The sequence below is a fragment of the Peromyscus maniculatus genome, chromosome 7 (genome assembly GCF_049852395.1).
Source record: "Peromyscus maniculatus bairdii isolate BWxNUB_F1_BW_parent chromosome 7, HU_Pman_BW_mat_3.1, whole genome shotgun sequence".
NCBI classification, from domain to species: Eukaryota; Metazoa; Chordata; class Mammalia; order Rodentia; family Cricetidae; genus Peromyscus; species Peromyscus maniculatus.
In genome coordinates, this window is record NC_134858.1 from 74664451 (window position 1) to 74687154 (window position 22704).

A 22704-nucleotide genomic window follows, 5' to 3' on the forward strand; every position below is an offset into this window, starting at 1 on the left:
ACCCTGCCTGCACCTTCTCATTAAGTTCTCATATTTAGCAGACAACGCAAAACTTCAGGAGGAGCCAGACCACGCAGGTGGTCAATGGAGATAAGAGTTCTCCAGAGGCCAATTTTCTAATATACTCAACAGAGGTTTCTTAAGCCTCATGAACTATTAAAAATCAATAACAACAATTCCTTTTGAAAACCCGCACACAAGGATAAACATTAATGCTATGACCTTAGATGATCTAATTAGACTCTTGCAGCCTATAAAAATGGCTTCTCATATCTTTTGATAATCTAGGGCTTTGGAGTGCAATCATAATATCTTCATTTTCTACAGGACCATATCGAAAACAGCTTGTGGTGCTATATGAGTCTTGTAAAAATCCCTTCAGGCTGGCACAGTCCTTATTCCAACCTCCACTTAGAGTAAGAGATTCCTTTCCAGTTGTTAACTACCATATTGGTGATTAAAAGAGGAGAAGCTAATACAGTGGGTGAGCCTCATCAGAGTACCAAAATAGTTTCTCAAGTTCAGTATTACATCATTTGGCTCCTAGAAAAAAACAATGGAAACAACATACATAATATGTGTGCATGGGCACACACACACACACACACACACACACACACACACACACACACACAAACACACACTGTCTGTGTTTTGAAATGCTTGGGATTGAACATGAGTCTCAAGGATGCTAGACAAGTACTTCATCATTGAGCTAGACCCTAAATCCAGAATGCAAATATTTTAAGAGCTGAAGTCACGACTCTTTGGAGATGCATACTTGTAACGACAACAAGCAAGTAGGTCGGTCATGTTGAAAATTATTTAAAGCTCAAAATTACTTTATCATTCAACAGTCAAATCTCTACATTTGAGATTGATATTAAACTTGTGCCAGCATAACAATTTGTCGCATATTTTCACTTATATAAGCTTACAATATTTCTGTCCTATACTTGATTCAAATAATTGTCACAGTAACTGCTTATTTTATTCCAAAGTGATACATTTATTCATATAATTTAAATCTAACATATATTATTTTCTAATATTTATTATGTGCTAGACACACTTACATGTATTCACATATAGACAGACATATATGCCTGTTATATCAGTTATATTATCAATACATATGCATTATAAATTCATATAAATATTGACTCGTGTGTGTGTGTGTGTGTGTGTGTGTGTGTGTGTGTGTGTGATTACAGTGGTTTTATTTTTCAAAATTGTTCCTATGTATTCCCATTTTCTAAAGTGAACCCCAAGAGTGTTGATCATGGAATATGATGGTAACATTTTCATGGAAATGAAAAAATTATAATCAGATATAATGTCACTGAAGAATAAGATACTATATGTAATATTTCCTTTCTGGTTTAATCTGTTTTGGGCAATCTTAAATATAGGATAAATGTCACAAGGTGAAATCAAAATGATTTGACTAAATGATTATATCAGTCCAATACTTTTTGTGATTTTCTTGATTGTAACATCTTCATAAATGCATCTATACCTCAGAAGAAATCTCAAATTAAAACTTAGTTAAGACATGCTTTGGACTCCTTAAAGAACTGGTCTAAATTAAATGCAAAGACATCCTCATTAAGTCAAAGTAATATTATTCATATCTCTTAGAGAACACAAACACAGAAACACAGGATATTTTAATAGATATTTAAGTGGGTTTTACTGTATTTATAACTTGTTTGTGATATACCTCATTCTATAAAACTGATACTTAAATGTATGTATATTTTCAAGTATTCCTTTGAAATAGAATTTTTAATATCATGTATATAGCATACAATCCACAAGCATGCATTTTATCAATCAACATCTAAAAATATACCTTTTGTATGTTGTGGTGAATGAATTTCTACATGAGCATGATCAACCACTCTTGACTCCCAAACATTGCTCTCAAGAAACAAGTAGGAATTATTTTTAAAATTAAAAGAATTATAATATTTCCAGATCTAAAGTGGGAACTAGTCAACTTTATTACATAACTGCAATGTTTGTTTCTATGGCTATTGCTTCATTCTCTGAGTCAGAAAGCATTGATTTATTTTGGAGGGGCTGGGTAGTGAATGATTGAAGATTCTGGTTGTTCTGTTGAATTTCCAAAGGAGACAGTCTCCTTCATCCCCACACATCCAGAAGCTACCCCCATATTATCTGTTTTGATCTCCTTGACCTATTCTCGGATCCCTCTTATCAGGAAGTGATCTCCTTTGCAAATTCAAATTGCATTTTCTTCTGACTCAATTCAATCTCTTGTAATACCACTGCTCAGAGTTAGTGGTAGTCTTGGTTTATAAATTTTTTTATGTATTAGTCACCTAAAAAGCAGCCATCGTGTGACTTCACTGAACCATCAATACATTTTGTTAGGCAAGTGAGCAAACTTATTATCTCTTCACTTTCTTTCAGCAGAAGTTGTCTTGAGAAATAAGACTGTTCAAAGGAGGTAAACAACTTAGAAGAAGATACATACCAGCTGACTTTCAGACGCTGTAGAAGATGATGATAAAAGATTTGCCTGAAAATAGAAATACGATGGATATTAGTGAAATTATAGAGAAAAAGCATGGCACCAAGAAATGGTTCTTTTGAGCAATGTGGCACACAGCCTGCACATTTTAGTTCGCATAGTAGGGTAGATACTGCTTTTCTTCTTGTCTTAATAATATAAGCACTACCACATGATATCAATGATTCTTCAAGGTTAGATAGTATCGTCTGTTTGTTCAATCCATATTTTATTTAAATTTTAGACTGTTGTTGATATTTATGTTCACTTACAACAAAATAAAAAAAAACAATGCAGATTTTTCTCAAAACAGATTTATATTAAGAGAATACTGTAACAGGAATCCCCAGAATTGGGAATGGAAATAATTTGCTTCAAAAATTCTTTAGAAATTCTTGTTAATATTATCTCTTTGTCATTGGTTCCTGTATTTCACTCCTTTTGTCTGGTGATCAGATCTTTGCAACTAGTTAGTATTTTATACTTTTCCTAATAGTGTTATGCACTTCACAGTGATGTGCCTGGAGGCTAGGGATGACAGGGGTGGGCCCAGCAGAGGGAAGATAAAAGGTTGTAGTCTATGGTACCATAACAAAACACCTTAGATTGGGGAATTCATATAGAATAGACATTCATTCCTCACAGTTCTAGAGGCCGGGAAGTCCAAGGTTACAGGGCCAGCTGGTTCTGTGTTTGGCTGATACCAGGTAAGCATGGAGTTAGATACAAGGTATCAGGAAAACTGCAGTTGCCTCTTGGTCACTGTGTTTTCTGCTAGTCAGAATGACATTTTGTTAAATAACCTTGAACATGAAGATAGATTTCCACACCATATCAGAAACCGTGGTATTCTCCCATATATATGCAATGGCAAGCAGTCTGTATCCTCAAAACCCTTCCGGGATATCATAATATTAATTGTACTGTGGTTTTTACCCCTCCCTTTTTAGGGAATCATAGGAAGCAATGCCCCAACAGGAAGATATGATATGTCATGATTTAGGAAAGATAAAGGGGTCACCTTTCCCCAGGAGTGTGCCACCCATCTCATAAATATTTGCAAAAGTTCTTTAAAATACATAACACAGAACCTCCATGCCATGGATCAGCCCATTCCTCTCTTTGCAGTGTCTGCTTTGATAAATAAACTGATTAGGCTCTCAAAAAAAAAAAAAGATGATGCTAAAGGAAGGCTACATGAAACTTCATTCAGGCTGAGAGTGTGAGTCACCAACTGCACCAAATAACATGTTCTTCAAAACTACTAAAGACTACTTTTCAAATTCTTTTTTTTTTTTTTTTTTTTTTTTGGTTTTTCGAGACAGGGTTTCTCCGTGTAGCTTTGCGCCTTTCCTGGAGCTCACTTGGTAGCCCAGGCTGGCCTCGAACTCACAGAGATCCACCTGGCTCTGCCTCCCGAGTGCTGGGATTAAAGGCGTGCGCCACCAACGCCCGGCTACTTTTCAAATTCTTATCACATACAAAAAATATAATACATATATTGATTAATTTGATCAAAGTCTTTATAATGTATGCACAGATGAGACATCACAGTTTTTCCATGAATATAAAAGTATTTGTCAATCAAAAAGTATAAATTTGTTTAAAAGAGTAGAGCACATTTTCAGTAAAGTTACATTTGTAACGTCAAAGAAATTCTGTTAGTTGTATTTTTTGGTTGGTTATGTTTGGGGGGGATGTTGTTTGTGTGTTTTATAGGGCTCAAAGTGGGCTCAATCTCATGAATTGCAGCCTCAGCCTCTAAGTGCTGACAACAGAAATATGTACAACCATTCCTTTCTTACAATTAGGTTATTCAGGGACTCAAAGTGCGGAGACTACAAAGTGAAGATGTGACTATCTGAAAGACAAATGACCATAGAGGTCCCCAGCTATGCCAGCCAGCCTTGGAGAAACTAATTTTTTTTTCCAAAGACATACTACCAAAATCATAAAGTGCCACCAGGCCCCTTCTTGCTGTCTGGAGCTCCACTTCCTCAGAACCCATATTGGAGAAACCTTAAAATTACATAAAATTATATCTTCTCATGAATAGAAGACATAGGAAACCTGTTGTGTCCTCTCCATTCTAGTGGAGCAGAGCCTGATGGTAACTTCCACTCCCCCTTCAGCCCTTTTCCCACACAAATGCACTCTAGAAGCTCATCTGAACAGGAAGAAGAACACATGGAAGTAATTGGGAGGGTGGAATTTCCTGCCTTCATTGTGTGCACTCTTCCAGTAACTCATCAACCTCTGACCTCGGTCTCTGGAAGCAGATCTGGACCCCAAGTGGGATTTAAGTCTCCGTTTCCCCAAAATCTATGCCTGGTACTGAGCAGCACCTGGGTCCCTCCAAGCATAGCAACACCTCCAAGCATAGCAACAAGAAGAATACGTGAGCTGCATAAATGAGAGAAGATGACCTTTCTTTGAATATCTGTGTATAAAGTGGAAAATATTCTTAGTAAGGTTTGACACATTTTTCAATATATTGTGATATTTAGGAATCAATATTCTTCCACGGTAATGACATTTTCTGTTCCTTGAGCTCATTAAAATGAGATTTTTACCTATAAACTATCATATATTTAATAAGGCTGTACCATTTTTTTATGGAACTTAAAAGTAATCCATGAAATGTTAAAAGTTCATGAAATTAGTTATTATCAAATAGAACCTTACTACAAAACCAAGGGCTTCTGATAAATTCGTTAGAAGCACAAATATTCCATTTTCTAAGATTGAATTTTACTAAGAACGCATGCTGTGATTTTTAAATTACATGACTGAAATAGATTTATATGGGTGACAGTTCATAAAAATAATAAAGGCAAATGCAAGCAGAGAAAATTTTTTTCTTCCAAATCCAAGAGACTGAATGAAAACTAAAATAGTATTTTAATATAAAAATTATTATTTCACACAGAGGAAAAAAAACTGTCTCAGAAGGAAGGCTGGGATGCAGCTCTGTGGTAGAGTAGTGACCTACCATATATAAGTGCCTGGGTTCAATTCCCAGCAATAGAATAAGAAAAGGGGGTGGCTGGAAATGTTGACCTCACAGGACTCATGGATGGTTTAAATGAACCAATTAAAGTTTATATGCTGCTAGCTATTATTGCTGAATTTAGTGTCTGTTTAAAAGCTTAATGAAATATTGTTGATAAACTGATCTATTCAATTGTACAAAAGGCCTAATGGTACATTTCAATATGTTGTTAGTCCTATTTTGCTTCTATTGTGCTTAAGAATATCTCTGCTAAATTACTTTAAAATAGCCTTTAATTCAAGCATACCGTGGGAGAAGCAATAATTAAACTTTAATTAATCTAAACAAAATGAGCATTTTATTGATCCAGACTGATCCTAAAACAGACTGTAAACGATAGTCAGACATTTAGCCAGGACCGAAGGAACATTATTGTCTACTGATACGACTCCTTTCTTCCCTTCACTCCTTTATCTTATTTCCTTCCTTCTGTCTTCCCTCCCCTCTGTCTCTTTCTCCCTTCTCCTCTTGTTCTTCACCACTTTTCTTTCTCTCTTTCTGAGGACAACCTTCCACACAAGACCCACACAGAACAATTATTCACAAAACCCCTGGTTACTTAATTAACCTGTTACAATCACCACAGAAAAGGTGAAAATCCCATGAGCATACTAACATGTGAATACAGCAGGAAGTGCCCACTCTGTCGTCTCTTTTAGTATCATTCCATTCTCTGGCCATTTCTTCCCTATCTCCATAAGAAAGTGGATCACTCATCTGGTATTTTAGTTACTTCTATGCCCTCTGTTGACATTTACATCTCAGAAGCGAGGAACCTTGCTATTGTGTTCACTTCACTCACCCCAGTGACCCCTCAATAATTTGTACATGATAGATGTCCAATAAATATTTGTCAGATCAATGAAGAAAAGTGGAAATTGGACAACAGAGTTAGGAAATACTACTAGTTTTTCCACTACTAATGATCCCTGGATTATATTTGAAACCAGGGACCTATTGTGTTTGGTGCTAACGTGTTCAGAACATCCTCAAGTACAATACAGTTCTCTTTCTGACTTTCATCTTTCCCTTATTCTGCCCCCTCTGTAGTACACAGAGGGTGAACTGCATGGCCCTTGCTTTTGAACCAAATCTAGGACTCTCTTCAAAGTTAATGAAACCTGGAATGTAGGCATGTATATTATCATGAATGTGCCTAATTTTCCCAAGAGAGTGAAATTCTAAAATGTTAGTCTACAGATTCTCAAAGTTACTGTGACAGGACATGAGAGAAAATTAAAACAAGAAATTAATAAAGTAAAAACTATTCAATTTGTACTTTAATAAAACATCATTGTTTTACCAATTATATTAGAATTTCAAAAATGAATTACTGCCTTATTCATTTTTAGTCTGAATATATTGCATTTAAGACAGATGGCTGATGTAAGAGGACAGCCTAAAGCTAAACTGAACTTCTGTCCTAAAATTGTGTTATTTTCCTCTCAGAGTAAATGCATCAGCTGTCACTTAGTAATTATGGTAACTACAGCCATGTGTTGGTAAGTGTGAGTTATCTATAAGTTGACACCAAAGAACCGGATTTATCTACCATCATAAGATGTCCTCTTCCAAAAGACATATCTTCCAAAGACACGGACATATTTGAGATGCCACACACAATTTAATGTTATATTTTAAAAGAAAGTAAAAGGCAGAGCTTCTTGCTCAAGAAACAAACTTTAATTAAGGTCAAGAATCTTAGTAGAATCAAAGTTATGTTTGTTCTAATCTAATCCTGAATTTGTTCAATGATTCACAGCTAACTTAAAATTACTCAACGGCTCTCACAAGCTATCGAGAGGAAAAATAACCTCCTTTGATTAGATTTTAAGAGCCTGGGTAGATGACTTACTGAGTAAAAGGATTACTGTGAAAACCTGAAGCCCCCAGGCCTTACCTGTACCTTCACTGGGCATGGCAAGCCACCAATTACCTCAGCACTCAGGAGACAGAGACTAGCGATCCTGGATCCAGCCAGCTACCTACACTAGCTAAAGTGTCAAGCTCCCAGTTCAAGTGGGAGTCTCTGCTTTGGTAATTAAAGTGGAAAGTGACTGAGGAAACTCATGATTTCAACCTCTGGTCTCCGCACCCACACAAAGGCAGGCACTACAGACACACACGTTTAAAAAAATATACAAATTAAGACAATTCCCGTAGGAGGGTTAGCTAGATGCTAGCAGCTGCCAAACATGCCTGTAAGGTGGTCTAATCAGGACCATTTCATGAAATTTCAGCAACTAATGAGAAAGGGTAGTGAAGAAAGGATTTGGGGTGCTTATTTTGGGGACCAGTCCTTATGATCACAAAATCCATGTCACACACACACGCGCGCACGCACACGCACGCACACGTGTGTGTGTGTGTGTGTGTGCGTGCGTGTGTGTGCGTGTGTGTGTGTGTGTGTAGAGAGAGAGAGACAGAGACAGAGACAGAGACAGAGACAGAGACAGAGACAGAGATTTTTCTTTTTGCCCAACTAAAGAATCAAAAAATCCAAATCATGAGGCTTCTAGTCTTCTAACACTAAATGAGTGCAAGGGAAGGAAGGAGGTGTGGATAAATGCAAACATGAAGGGGGAAGAAAGAGGGGGACTATGATTTATGAATAACTCCAGTGTGTTAAGGCTGTTCTGAGGGCTTTTCACATAAGGACCCTATAAACCTTACATTAATCAAATGGGAACGCTATTACTATCCCCTATCTTATGGATGAAAATGGAGGCCTGGTAAAATAAAGTAAGTGATTCTTCCCCAGGAGCAACAGTTCCCACCAAGGTCTAGCCTACCAGTGTCTCCTCCAAAGGACTTCCAATAATAATGGAAACTAACAGAAAACACTTCCAGGAAATGCTCTGAAACATGTTCCTGCCACATCCTGTAAACATCATTTCCCGAATATGATAAAATTTAATAATTTCACTGAGCTTATTGTTTACCTTAGAGAGATCCAAACGAAGGCAGAAAGGTGTGAAGTGTGATGTTGGCATGGTGCGCAATACACATTTAATAACTATTTATGCTTGATAATGATGAAGAGTACAGATTTGAGAAAACAGCGTGTGCTGTAAAAGGAGTAGTTTAGTGGTTTATTTTAGATTAAATGCTCAATGCATGCTAGGAAACTGTCTCATTTGTAGTTAAATACTTCTGTGCAGAGCAGATGAGGACCACAATCATGACATGATTGTGCAAAGTGGATAAGGTTCCGTGTACATCGCATTCTAAGCCAACCCAACATCATTTGAATTAAGCATGGGAGTTCATTTCTACATATCTGTTGGTGTAGTGTTCTTTTCTAAGACTTGTATATTTACATATGCATGTTTGACTGTATGTATGTGCCCTGTGTGAGTGCTTGTTGCCTGCCAGAGGCCAAAAAAATAAAAAAAGAAAGAAAGAAAGCACCAGATCCCTTGGAACTGGAGTTACAGCCAGTTGTGAGCTACCAGGCGTGTGCTGGAAAATGCACCTGGGTTTTCTGCAAGAGCAGCCAGTGCTCTCACCCCACTAATGCATCTCTCCAGCTCTATGGTTTAGTTTTTCTCATAAACAGACACTAAATTACTTGATAATTTAAACACAGAAAAGCAACAAACTGGTCATTCAATTAAACTGGTGATTCCTTTGGATGTGGACTAACCTCAATGTGTCATGGACACGAATTCACTACTTTTTAAGCTCAAGCAGTGCTTATGAAAATAAATGCCATCTGAGCTTTAATAAGTGGGGGTACAAAACTCAGGTAATACAGTTATGTTTTGTTTATCTAAGGGGATTAAACAATAATTCATTTAAGAAGGAATTCAGTTGATAAGGTTACTTGATGCTGTACACCTGACATAATCTAATTTCCTATGCTTGGGACAATCATAGCATCGTACACCTTTCGATTTATGAAAAAAATGAATAAATTCCATTATAATTTCTGTAGAGCTGAGTGCTCTTTAAAATATGTACGGGACTCCATTGAAAAAGTAGCAAGCATAGTTAGAAAGATACTTACGTATTTGGTTTCTCGACCAGCTGCTCTTGGATGAGTTGTAGGAGTCTGCATGAAAATAAAAAGAATTATGCATCTCACTAACTAGTGAATAATGAAAGGTTCAGAATTTAAGACAGGAATAAATCTTTTTCTCTACTGATTCTTTCTAACCATGACTCTTACTGATCTATACAAAATTTTATTTATCTTCAAAATTTGCTTTATAAAGTTAGTACCCCTTCATTGTCAAAACTCTGGCAATTTCTTCTTATATATTGATAATGTTAGCCATGAGTCCTATAGTTCCTCATCACATTTCTTCTATAGTTTTGGCTGTCTCAGACTTCATTAGAAATTTCTATTCTGTCTGTTCTTTAGCCCCTTACACCCAAAGACATTCATCCCATTTCAATCATTTATTGACCAAACCCAACTTTACCTCCAAGAATAACATGAAAGCTCTCTGAAATTTCAACTTCAAATGTCCCTCTCTCAAAATTCTACCTCTTTACCCATATTTTCATGTCTCTAATACCTCTGTTATCAGCTATGCTACAGTGGTATTTCTAAATTATTAACTTGATTCTGTTCAAGTTCTCCACTTCCATCTATTTCATAGTCTTGTGGTTAATATTTCCATTTCTCTTGCCTCCCTCTCTTGTCAAATTCACTTGTCAAACAAGAACAGAAGCCCTACATGGTCTCTCTGACCCACTTATCTCACACTTGCACCTGAGAAGTAAAATGTTTCTGTGGAAACTCTAAACCACACCTTGATTTTGTGTTAAAGAAATAGCCATCAGCTTCACCTGTGCCCACTCCATGTGCCTTGGTAATCCCCCAATATTTGTTCTCTTAAGTCTACTTTCTGAGGTTAGAACATTTGCCAGGAACAGATTTAAGCCTGAAGGGTGACCCAAAACTTGCTCTTCATCATGGTTAGTCTTGATTGTTCACACTACAAGCTCTGGAATCAGATAACTAAATACACTAAGTGGTAGCATGTTTAGGGCATTCAAGACATAGTTGGAGGCTGCCAGGGCTCAATACAGAGTAGAGAGTGCCAGAGTAGAGAATGCCAGGGAAGGGTCCATCATGACAATGTTCAGAGACCTGATAATAAAGCATCTTATGAGGACTTTGACTTCATATTACTCTGGGGAAATATGTAGGTTTTAAACAATAGTCATAAAGGAATCCTTTAACAGTATTTCTGTGTGGCATGTTAAGAACAGAGTAGAGTGATGTAGTAACATGACAGCTATGCTACTGTGCTGGCCAGCAAAATATGACCATTGTTTAATAGTACAGAGGCTATGAAATAATGACATTCTACAGGTGTTTTGAAACGATAGTGAAAAAAAAGGTGTTGAACACAATATTAAGAGAAAAATTTCATGCAAAGTTTATGGACTAAAGCAAATGAAAGACTGCTATCAATAAATGTGGGAAAGTGGTGGGTGTGATCACTTGGTAGAAAAAAGTCTTGACTCCATCTTCATCTGTGCTGAGCTTGAAAGATTTTCTAACTCTGAAATGGAATGAAGATTAAATAGGAATCTGAAACTGGAAAGAATACTGGACCAGAGGCATACATTTGAAGCTGTCAACATGTATGTGATTTTGCAAGGCTGGGTGACAATACTAATGGATGAGAAATCTAGGGACTGACCTCTATGCACCCCCTACATTGGTCAGTTGGGAAAGGCAGATGAGCAAGCAGACGAGAACAAGAAATAATAAGGCAGAGAAGGAACTGGTAAAATATGGTGCTTATTTTTCATCTTAAACTTACTCCATTGAAAGGTGTTTGTTGTGAAATAAGAACATTGTTCGGGAAATTATTTTCTCAGCCTCAACATAACCATCCTTACATCTGGACTTGTGACTTCTATTTTCTGTTCTACTACAGTGAAAGCCATTCTCTCTTTCTTATCAAAGAATAATGTCTGATTGTCTTATACAAAATGCAATGGACAGGGTAGTTTGTAAACATCAGATATTTAATTTTCTTAGTTCTAGAGGGTGAACAGGCTTAGATAGGTTCATTGTATGGTAAGGTCCTGTTTTCTCATTCACATATTAAAAATTCTTGTTTCCTCACATGGTAGAAGAGGTAAGAAGTTTCTCTCTGGTCTTTTTCATAATCCCATCAATTAAGACCCAATCCCTATGACCTAGTCACACTTTAAAAGCCCCACATTATAACACCACATCAGTGATTACTTCTATTTATTAATTCTTGGGGGAGAATGTGGTGGTATTGTGTTCCCCAAAATATTGTGCACCTACTAAACTTATCTGGGGTCAGAGAACAGGACAGCAACAATATTTAATATAGAGGATAGGCAGTGGTAACACACAACTTTAATCCTAGTACTCCAGAGGCAGAAATCCCTCTGGATCTCTGTGAGTTCAAGGCCACATTGGAAACAGCCAGGCATGGTGACATACGCCTTTAATCCCAAGAAGTGAGCCTTTAATCCCAGGGAGTGATGGCAAAAACAGAAAGATATATAAGGCATGGAGACCAGAAACTAGAATCATTTGGCTGGTTAAGCTTTCAGGCTTTCGAGCAGCAGTTGAGCTGAGATTCATTCTGGATGAGGACTTAGAGGCTTCCAGTCTGAGGAAACAGGATTAGCTGAGGAATTGGCAATGTGAGGTAGCTGTGGCTTGTTCTGCTTCTCTGATCTTCCAGGGTTCACCCCAATACCTGCCCCATGTTTGTTTGCATTAATAAGAACTTTTAAGATTCATGCTACAGAAGGGAGTCCAACCAAACACATTTCTTTTTTAATAAAGATCTGATTGTAGATGGAATTTTTCTGCAGTATTTCTATTCTTTTGTATAGCCAGCACCTCACATTCATCTAACACAAGACCCACCAGTACAAGAATGTGATCTTGTCATTCCAAGCCTCAAATATCAAACAAAAATATCTTCCTTGATCCCATTACTAACAATTTGCTTTATCTTTTTTCAAAATAATGGCACATATTTTATCCGATGGCTTTTTTTAACTGTTGACATTTAGATATTTTGTCTCTGCTGTCTTACAGTTTTTTGCATCATAAGGGACAAGGCAAGCAAAGGAGCATAGTTAGGGAGTAAACTGTGTCTTATGCTCTTTTGTGATGGCTGCGGAAAAGGAAGCAGCTTATTACATGGTCGCATAGACTGACAGCTTCTGCTATTCCTCTGCTGAATTCTACCTCAGTGATGACAACCAGGGCAATGACCAGAAAAAGAGATGTAAACAGAGGTACAGGGGAGGAGAAGGAGGGTCAGGGTCCTCACTATGCACAGCATTTACAATGGGAACCATCTAGATTCTGGGGTAGACATTCCTCTTATTCTGAAAATAATGAGGAAACCTTGACAATGTTGACAAATCCTAGTATTGGGAGTTATTATTGCTATTCTAGGTATCAGGTACACCTACAGAAAAATTATCTACAGAATTTAGGGGAGAAGTCTAAAGACTCTAGATGAGAGGCCATAGATAGTAACAGTAGAAATACATAAAAATAAAAAGCACTCGTACGGCTGGGCGGTGGTGGCGCACGCCTTTAATCCCAGCACTCGGGAGGCAGAGGCAGGCGGATCTCTGTGAGTTCGAGGCCAGCCTGGGCTACCAAGTGAGTTCCAGGAAAGGCGCAAAGCTATACAGAGAAACCCTGTCTCGAAAAACCAAAAAAAAAAAAAAAAAAAAAAAAAAAGCACTCGTAGACACCTATAAGAAAAATTAGTAATGTCATATCTAGAGTCAATATTCAAAGTGTTTACAGAGTCAGATTGAAAATGGTCACTCTCGAGCAGATACAAATATCATGGTGTGACAAAATATTTATAAGTATGAGAAAGAAAATATAAACAGACAGAGGTCAAAGAGAAGACCCATTATCCTATTTTTTAGCAAAACTATAATTTTAATTACAGTGTTGATTGACTGATAGTGTGTGGGGTGGGGCACAGCACACACACGGAGGTCAAATGACCTTTCCTTCCATCATCTGTGTCCAGCAGGTAGAACTCGGGCTGTCAGACTTGGGGGACAGTGTCTTTTCTTCCTGAGCCATCTTATCGGCCCAGGAACCAAGCTTAAGTGAAAGAACAAAATGAAGATTTTTATCATAGATGAAGCTCACAAAATATACACAAAGAGATTCAGTTGAAGCAATGATCAGCACAATTACAAAAAATAAAAATGAGTATATGAACAAATGATAATGAAAGATCTAAATAAAGAAGAAATTTTTAAACTCTAAATGAAGAAATTTAGAAAAACTTTAAAATACAATCCCAAAATATATTAAAAAATAGTGTGTATCTGTGGTTTTGGTTTGGTGAAAAACAAGTAAAATTTGAAAATCACTATTTTATATAATATTGAAAATAACATTTATGAGCTTTACATAAACTCAACAATCACTCTTCTTAATGTGTGGGGGCAACCACAAAATTAAGAAAATATAATGTAAAATTTTCAAACTAAATTTTTTCCAATTTCAAATTAATAAATGTCAAGTTACCAAAAGGGAAGTAAAAATTAATCAAAATACCAAACAGGACAAAAAGATCTAAGTTGAAAATATTAATTAATATTAACAGAAGTGAGTACTGATATAACAAATATTACAATAACTATAAGTGACTTAAATTCCCAAATAAACAGAATCTTACACTGAATAGAGAGTGATATATGAAAATGTGTGAGCCTGAAGAAAACTGGGCAAAGGTATAGAAAAAGTTAAAAGATAAAAATCTAGAAGAAGAAACATGGAAGAAACCCCATTTTAAAATTATAAATATAAGGTTACTTTAGCACATAAGAAAACCTTTCAAAAAGGGTATATTCTACCAAAGTTGTAAAATTTTAGATTTAAGAATGATTTACCTATAAGCATCAGTAATATAGTTTCAAAATACACAAGTCAAATCTCATAAAGTCTCTTCTAGATTTCCTGTTTTCCTACCTCTTTGGTATCAATAAACAACTCTAGTCTCTTAACACTCTTAACAGCTTTCATAACACACTTCTCTGATTCCCCTCTTAACATAACCTTTCACTATGCTTCCCTGGTTCCACCTCTACTAACCTGTAACGTCTTGTTCCTTAGAATTCTGTACAGGCTCACAGTATGCGATGCCCACATCTCTTCCATTAGCTGCAAACTCAATGACTCCATTCATACAATTCAAATATGAACACTATCTAAATTCCCACACTCTCTCCTTTCCATTATGCTGTATCTACTTCACTGTCATCTGCCGTGGGTATGAAAGATGAAGGGCTCATTCATGACTCCTCTCCTTTATTGCTCATATCTGAATGTCATCAAACCCCAACCCATTTGCTTACTTATGGCTCCTTTGAACCCACCTTTCTGGTCCACCATCAGTAACTGTACTCATAGCTTCCTCAGAATTCTCTTCCCCACAGCCAGAATGATCATTTTTGTGTCCTATTTTCCTTGAGATCAAAATTTCATACCATGACAAATATACTCTCACACTAATTTTATAAGTTCACTAAACTTCAAATGCACTGACTTTTTCAACATCTTCACAGAAACAAGTTATGTTGCCTCAGGAAATTCATACATTATTATGCCTTTGTCTGGAGGTATTATCAGTGGGCTTTCTAACCCCATTCCATGTATGGATCTGAGTAAATTCTATCTCTTCTTTTACATCTGTAGTAATCTCCTTAGGATTTCCACCTGGATTGTCTTTATCTTTCTAGGCCACAAAGCCCAAGCCCATAGTAGGCACATTATAAATACTTGAAACAAAGGTAACTGCCAATACCACACACACACACACACACACACACACACACACACACACACACACATACACACACACACACACACACACACACACACACATACACACACACACACACACACACACACACACACACACACACACACACACCAAATAGCAGAAATTATTTCCATAGTATCTGACAAGGGGTGGTGTCCAGATTACTTATGAAACTCTGATGTCATAACAGCAAGGTCAATAAGTAAGCCTATTAGTGATTCATATTTGTCTGTAATGTTGCAACTGAAAATAAGGACTACTCTTTTAAATCATGAGCATTTGTACATTCAAAACCTGCTTCAAGTACACAATGTCCCATGGTAACCAGTTGATGCCAAAAGTATTTGTAGTCATTGAAAGAAAGAAAACAAGGCTGAAAATGATTAAAAAAAATATTTTGGTACACATAAAGGAAAAACAAAATGCATGTTGAAATTGGGATGAGTAGAGCTACATTAAGCATGGAAAGTTAATAAAACTATTGAACTCTATTCTTTGTCCTAGCGATAGAAAACAGCTACTTTATGAGAAAGAAACAAACATATAGAACAACTCTGACAGGCTAATGTCTCCAAATTTCTACTTCTTTAAGTCACAGAGCAGTGAAATCAATTCAATCAGTAAGAAGGAAAGAACTGAAGAATTAACAGCCATGTGAAAGCCACTAGAGTGTTGCTTTAGTCAACTTCATATCCCAATTCTACACTTTTAAGTGTACATAAATTACATTGATACTGAAGCTGTGGTCCAAGATTAATATAAGCTACAAACTTGACGTGTAAATCTACAAAATGCCAAATTTTGTGGCTTTACAAATATTGGTTTTCACACCATTTGAAATTGATAGACAGCTAAAAATAACTTTACAGTGCAGACTGACCTATGTGTATACATGTAAACAAACAGAAGCAAAATTCAACACTACACTCTACTTTTGTAGCCAAGTTACTAGTTATTGAGTTGGCTTCTCGAATTACTACTGAGCCTTGAAACACAGTTTGAAATCATCTGTGCAGGAAATGGAATGGGGCAGTAAACCATAATAAATATATACATACTTTGATGGTTTCAGAACCCAACATTTTCTGTGGGGGCCGTGAAGGAGAATCAGAAGAATGCTGGAAAAGAGAAGAACAAAAGGAAAGGGAAGAACAAGCCTATGAGGCATCATGGCAAGACAGAGGGAAATGAAGAAAAGCAAAGCAAAGGTTTGAACAGCTCATTCTACTCTACGGCATTACCATAGACAAGGAGTCCTGCAAGACCTTGTCAATAGTAGCACAGAGCTCTTCAGTTTGCTGCCTGAGTTGTGCAGGGAAACACAACTGGAAGAATTGAAACCAGGAACGGGGTTAGCATTGAGTTTGGGGGCTGCACACCAAAGCAGGGCAAGCTGAAGTCATTACCTCCACTGGTAGATCTAACACGCTGGCCTTGGAGCTGCTTTCAGTCCTGGCTGGTTCATCTAGTGCCTAGTGACAAATGAAACAATTCTCATATGAGGTTTCTCATCGATTACAATGCTGCGGTGATGTCCTTACCAAGAAGTCCTGTAAATAAATCTCATTATTTCTAAGGGGGGGAAAAAAACTAATGACATCATTTGGTAAGCTATTCTCAGACAGAAAGACACATTTCACATCTGTCCAGTTTCTTCTCTGCAATCAGTGTCTCTGTTTGTTTGTTTGTTTGTTTGTTTGTTTGTTTGTTTGTTTGTTTTCCAAGACAGGGTTTCTCTGTGTAGCTTTGTGCCTTTCCTGGAACTCACTCTGGAGCCCAGGATGGCCTCGAACTCACAGAGAACCACCTGCGTCTGCTTCCCGAGTGCTGGGATTAAAGGCGTGTGGCACCACTGCCTGGCATTGCAATCAATGTCTCTAATGTAAGGTGTAGTAATGATAAAGACTGGAGGCTGTTTTCATTTTTTTACATCTGTTCTATATTTTCTATTTTGCTTTTATTCGATTTTTAAATTTTAACTGATTGAATGTGGCGTGTTTCTTACTCATCTTAACAACAGCTTGAGTCCATGTTAGTTAATTACAACATCTGCAAAGCCTTGGAGTTGTTGCTAGGAATTTGTATTTTCCTTTGAATATGGATGGCATTATCCTGTTTGTACGCCTAAAAATTATGAACTAGAGGCAATGGTATATGCAAAAAGACTCACAATTCTGTTATGATTCCATAAATACTATTTTCATTTAGTTTTAAATTTTTTAACATTGTATTTTATTTAGTGTATGCTGGGGTGCAAGTGTGGAAGTCAGCAGACTAATCCTCTCCTACCATGGCTGTTTCCATGAGAGCTGACTCTCACTCAAGTTGATAGTCTTGGTAGCAGGCACTTTTGCGACATGAGCCATCTTTCAGCCCTTGCTTTAGTCTTTGGCTTCAAACTCTGTCGCCCTAATTCTGAGTAGCCAAAGTCTCTACTCAGTTGTTGTATGCTATGTTAGGAATAAATGATACCCAGGGCTTATGAAGCAGCACCTGGGGCTCTCTTTTGTGGAGACTTCAAGTATTGCTCCCTCCCCTTGAATTCCAGTTTCTATGTGACCTCACGTGTTCTTCTCTGATTTTTTTTTATTAACAAATCTTTATATTTTTGTTAAGTTTTAGCTACTTTATAGTGAGTAAATAATGGTCAGTCTTGAAAGAAAACAAATAAAACCTAGAAGCCAACCAAATATAATTTTATTCATTTTATTGACTTCACTGTAATTTCTACCTACTATTCCAGGAACCTCACACCACCCTCTTTGTTTTTGTGATGCAGGGCTCTCATGTATTTTAGACTGACCTCAAACATGCCATGAACTCCTGATCTTCCTGCCTCTACTTCCCAAATGTTAGGATTATAGACATGGGCCACCATGCTGCCTAGTTTATCTCCTCCTTGAGATTGAAGCCGGGTTTTTGTACAAGCTAGGCAAGCACTGTATCTGTTGAGTTATATCTACAGCCAGAAGCATCTTTTTAATATTTCATCCTAAGTTTATTTGTGATCTGAATGACAACTGACCCAGCATAATCTGTCCCCCCATTTTCAGAAGCAGCAAGAGAAGCTAACTTTATATTTTAAGTTCATGAATTTCTTAACTTGGAGATTTTGAGAATTCAAATTTCAAACCCACTGAAAATAGCCTTCTGGTTAAATATTACTTTCTATCTACCCTAAGCAAATATAATTTTCATTTCTCTTTGCAAATAATATTTCTCATCCATCTTGTACTAGAAAATACAATATTTAAAAAAAAATCTTAGCTTTGTAAGAGTAGTGCATTTTCTGTTTCTGCCTTTCCCAAACCAGTCTTTCTCTACTCTTACCTGCTTGACAATCTTTATGCTGAGTCCCTTCAGCACCCTCAAAGTAGCATCAGAATCCAAATAAACAGTATTTGACAACTTGGAGAGTCCTCTTACATTTTTGTTATTAAACTTTTTCATGGGTTGAAGCACATGGAATTGTCAGTATTCAACTGAAAATTATATAGGAAGATGGTAATTTCATAAAGTTGAACCTGTTTCTATGTATTTTATTACTTTTTTGAGAGTTCTTTATAATGATTTTTGATCATGTTCACTCTCCCTCCTCCAACTTATTCCAGATATATCCCCCTTCTCTACTCAGCCAACTTTGTGTCATTTTTTTCTCCTACCGAAGTCAATTTATACTGCCCAAGTATACTTGGGTATGTGGCCATGCTCTAGAGCAAGGTTATGGTGAATACATTGTTAGAAAAAAATAACCCCATTTCTCCCAGCAGCTGACAATTACCGATAGCTCATCAGTAGGACTCTGTGCACAGCTCCTCTCTCTATGCAGAAAATTGGTCTGCTTGAGGTTACACAGGCTTTGCTCATGCTGTCACTACTGCTGTGAGTTTATATGTACAGCTATACCACTGTGTCCAGAAGATAACATTTCCTTGTCCTCATCGACCACTTCTGGCTCTTACACTCTTTTCTACCCTCTTTCACAATGATGCCTGAGTCTAGGAAGGAAGGGAGGAAGGGAGGAAGGAAAAAAAGGAAGGAAGGAAGGAAGGAAGGAAGGAAGGAAGGAAGGAAGGAAGGAAGGAAGATGATATGACCTTTTAAGGCTGGGCATTCTGAATTCTATTATTCTCTGCACCTTGGCCATCTATTGCAAACAAAAATTTCTCAGATGCAGGTTGAGAGATCCATTAATTTATGGGTATATTGATTATCATTAGGGACTGATTGAATATTATGTCCATTTAGCAGAATAATAGTAATAAGTTCTCTTCTATGGTCTATGACTTGTCTAGCCTAAAATTCTTGATCCAATAATAGTGCAGGTTTTAAATCCAACTGGAAAGTGGTTGGTTACTCCTTGTGACATTTGTGCCACTATTACACTGGTGGGCATGTCTTATGAAGCCAGTCATTATTATATTTCACAAGGTCTACAGCTGGATAAGACTGATGACTACTTTTTGCTTCCATTGGTGTGCATAGCACCTTCCAGCACTATGAAAGCTATCCAGTAAGAATGAAGCTTCTATATCAGTAAAAGCTTAATTTCTCCATCTTCTATGACTCGGGTGTGCGGTGTCTTCAGCAACAGGATCATATCTTCAAGTTCTAGAAAGTAACCAACAGCCTTGGCAATAGTCTATAATGTTTGGAGGTCTTTGGAATCTTACTGACCAAGAACCCTATTGGCTTCTTTGTTATCCTGTGGTGTCTCGCAGGGATACTGTTGCCCTGCTAAAAGGGAGATTTCATTTTTAAGTCTTTTTATGTATGTATACAGAAGCTCTACGATAGGTTTCCATATGACTTTTCGAAAAATCTTTAGTGTTATTTCTGTCTCCCAGTATTCTCTCCTCTTCTCTGCCCTTTCCTCTCCTTTAATCTCTCCTATTTTATAATCTCTTTTAACCCTTTATACCTATTTCTCTTTCAAATTTTTATTGCTCACTCTAAGTCTTCTGCTACAGTAAATTTTTCAAGATACCTAGTCCTAATCTAATTTTAAGTTTGACAATTTATCATCATTAAAGTCATTCAAAAACATGTGGAATGAGTTTGAAGGCAATTATAAAAGGTTATAAAATATGATTAGCAAAGTAATTAGAACAAATGTCTGATCCCTTTAGGCAGTGGCTTTCAACAGAAAAAAAAATGATCATATATGTGTCCTGGTAGGTTGGTAAACAGAAAAATAAGAGTTCTCTACTGGAATAGATTGTACAGCATTTAGAATAGAATATCAAGCCACCCTGTCTTCTCATCTGCATTCACCTTCCAGTTCTTACATCTCTACCGTTATTCAGATGCTCTCATAGCCTTACTACAAAATGCCTCACCAGCCATGGAACACAGGACACACTGCTCATCAAAATCTGTTTATTCATTGTTTTGTTTTGTTTTGTTTTGTTTTGTTTTGTTTTGTTTTGTTTTGTTAGCAGATCAAGGGATTAGACATATCTAAAACTACTAGTCTTCACTAGCTAGCACCATGTCTGGTAGAATTATGATATGAGCATGGGATATACTCCAAAGAGTTCAGACAAAGGAACATTAAAGATAAATTACATCATTCCTTCATTTTAGTAAGTCATTATTTAGGTTTTGAGATTCTAATATAATTGAAATCTTTCCTTCCCTCCCTCCAAATCCTCCTGATACCAGCATTGTTCTCTTTCAAAGTCATGGCCTCTTTTTTCATTAATTATTGTTATATGCATATATGTATATACATACATGCTCCTAAATACAACCTGCTCAGTCTTATCATGTTACTTGTCTGTGTATTTTCAAAGCTGACCATTTGGTATTGGATAATTAATTTGTGTGCTTTTCTTTGGGGAAGACTGTTTCTCCCACTCTTGGCAGTCCTTATGTAGGAAAATAATATCTTAAAACTTTTGTTTTTAAACTTTGCTTCCCTGTATTACAAAACAAAATTTGGAAGATTAATTATAACAAGAATCACCTTTGTGGTGATTATTCTTATGTTTTTCTCTTTTATGTTCTAAAATTATAACTAGTCATGAGAAATGGTGAGAAGGGAGCAGAAATTTTCATATAAACTAACTCAAAGAATTTAATTTTCCCCAGCACAGTGTTTCTTGTCCACTATTCATCCTATAGGGTAAGGGAGGTAAGGTTCGGAAGATAACATTGTACACAATATCTGTGCTTCACAGATATAGCCACGGTGCTTTATATACAGTGTGTGTGGTCACAGAGAGCCACAGTCCATGGGAGGATATCATAAATAAATAAATAAATAAATAAATAAATAAATAAATAAATAAATAAATAAATAAATAAATAAGAGTTACACTAGGGTCCTTGATTGCTGAAGGACTGTAAATGGAGCCTTTGCAGTATTGAAAGGATGAAGTGTCACCTGAGTCACCTGATTCCACAGAGACATGTGGTTCGGTTATTGAAAGAATCCCACTGGGACTGAAAGCTGCTTCTAAGGCATAAGCAGGAACAACACCTGGTCTTTTGAGAAGAGGGGTTGTCTGGTGAGTGGGCATATCTACACGGATGCATAGGAGAAGCAAGTTATAGTTAGACACTGGAGGATCTCCTGATTTACCAGATGTTAAGCCACATATAATATTGAATCTATTTTGGGCATTAGACTACGCATGATCTTCACTATAGTAACAGTTATAGAGAAACTACAAGAAATTAAATCCAAGTTTTGTATAGAAGGCTAAACACAGCAGCAAAGCTGTTCATGGCATCCTTCAACTCCTCAGCTATGTTTTTCCATGCACTTCTTCCAGTTTAAAATGTTTTCATTCCCCAGTTAGGAATACATTTTGCATATCTTAAGAATACTGATGGTCTTAATCATTAATCTTGTGTACCTTAAATAGCTTGCAAACTTCATTGTCTCCTAGCAACTACAACTGTATTGATCCTGGCAATGCCATTATATTCTGTTTCTGATAAAGGTATAAAAAGTCTGGTTGATTTTAATAAAAATGCCACAAGAAGAGGAAGAAGAAGAAGAAGAAGAAGAAGAAGAAGAAGAAGAAGAAGAAGAAGAAGAAGAAGAAGGCGGCTATATCATGAGATGATGGCTCAGCAGTTAAGTGTTTGTCACTCATACAAGAGAATCAGATTCAGATCCCCAGGAACCCACATAAATGCAGGGTGAGCATATGTTAACTGTATTTCCAGCTGTAGAAGGTGAAGATAGGGAACTCACAAAGCAAATTCTCTAACAAAACTAGCAATACTGAAGACCTCTGAATTTGATTGAGAATCTTTGCCTCAATGAACTAAGGTGGAAA

General features: G+C 36.8%; 1 protein-coding gene across 25 annotated transcripts in view; it reads right to left on the bottom strand.

Annotated features, from left to right (window-relative positions):
• Mlip (muscular LMNA interacting protein) overlaps positions 1 to 22704 on the bottom strand; it is a 267045-nt gene that overhangs the window by 92910 nt on the left and 151431 nt on the right. For 14 of the 25 annotated variants that reach the window (XM_076575407.1, XM_006973727.4, XM_076575408.1 and 11 more), the window contains 5 exons: positions 16819 to 16884; positions 16654 to 16737; positions 16471 to 16530; positions 9601 to 9645; positions 2504 to 2548 (listed from right to left, as the gene is read on the bottom strand). In XM_076575407.1, coding sequence (XP_076431522.1) covers positions 2504 to 2548; positions 9601 to 9645; positions 16471 to 16530; positions 16654 to 16737; positions 16819 to 16884 — 300 coding nt within the window. The remainder of the gene's footprint in view (positions 1 to 2503; positions 2549 to 9600; positions 9646 to 16470; positions 16531 to 16653; positions 16738 to 16818; positions 16885 to 22704) is intronic. The other 11 variants (XM_076575402.1, XM_076575406.1, XM_076575405.1 and 8 more) reach the window with 3 other exon arrangements.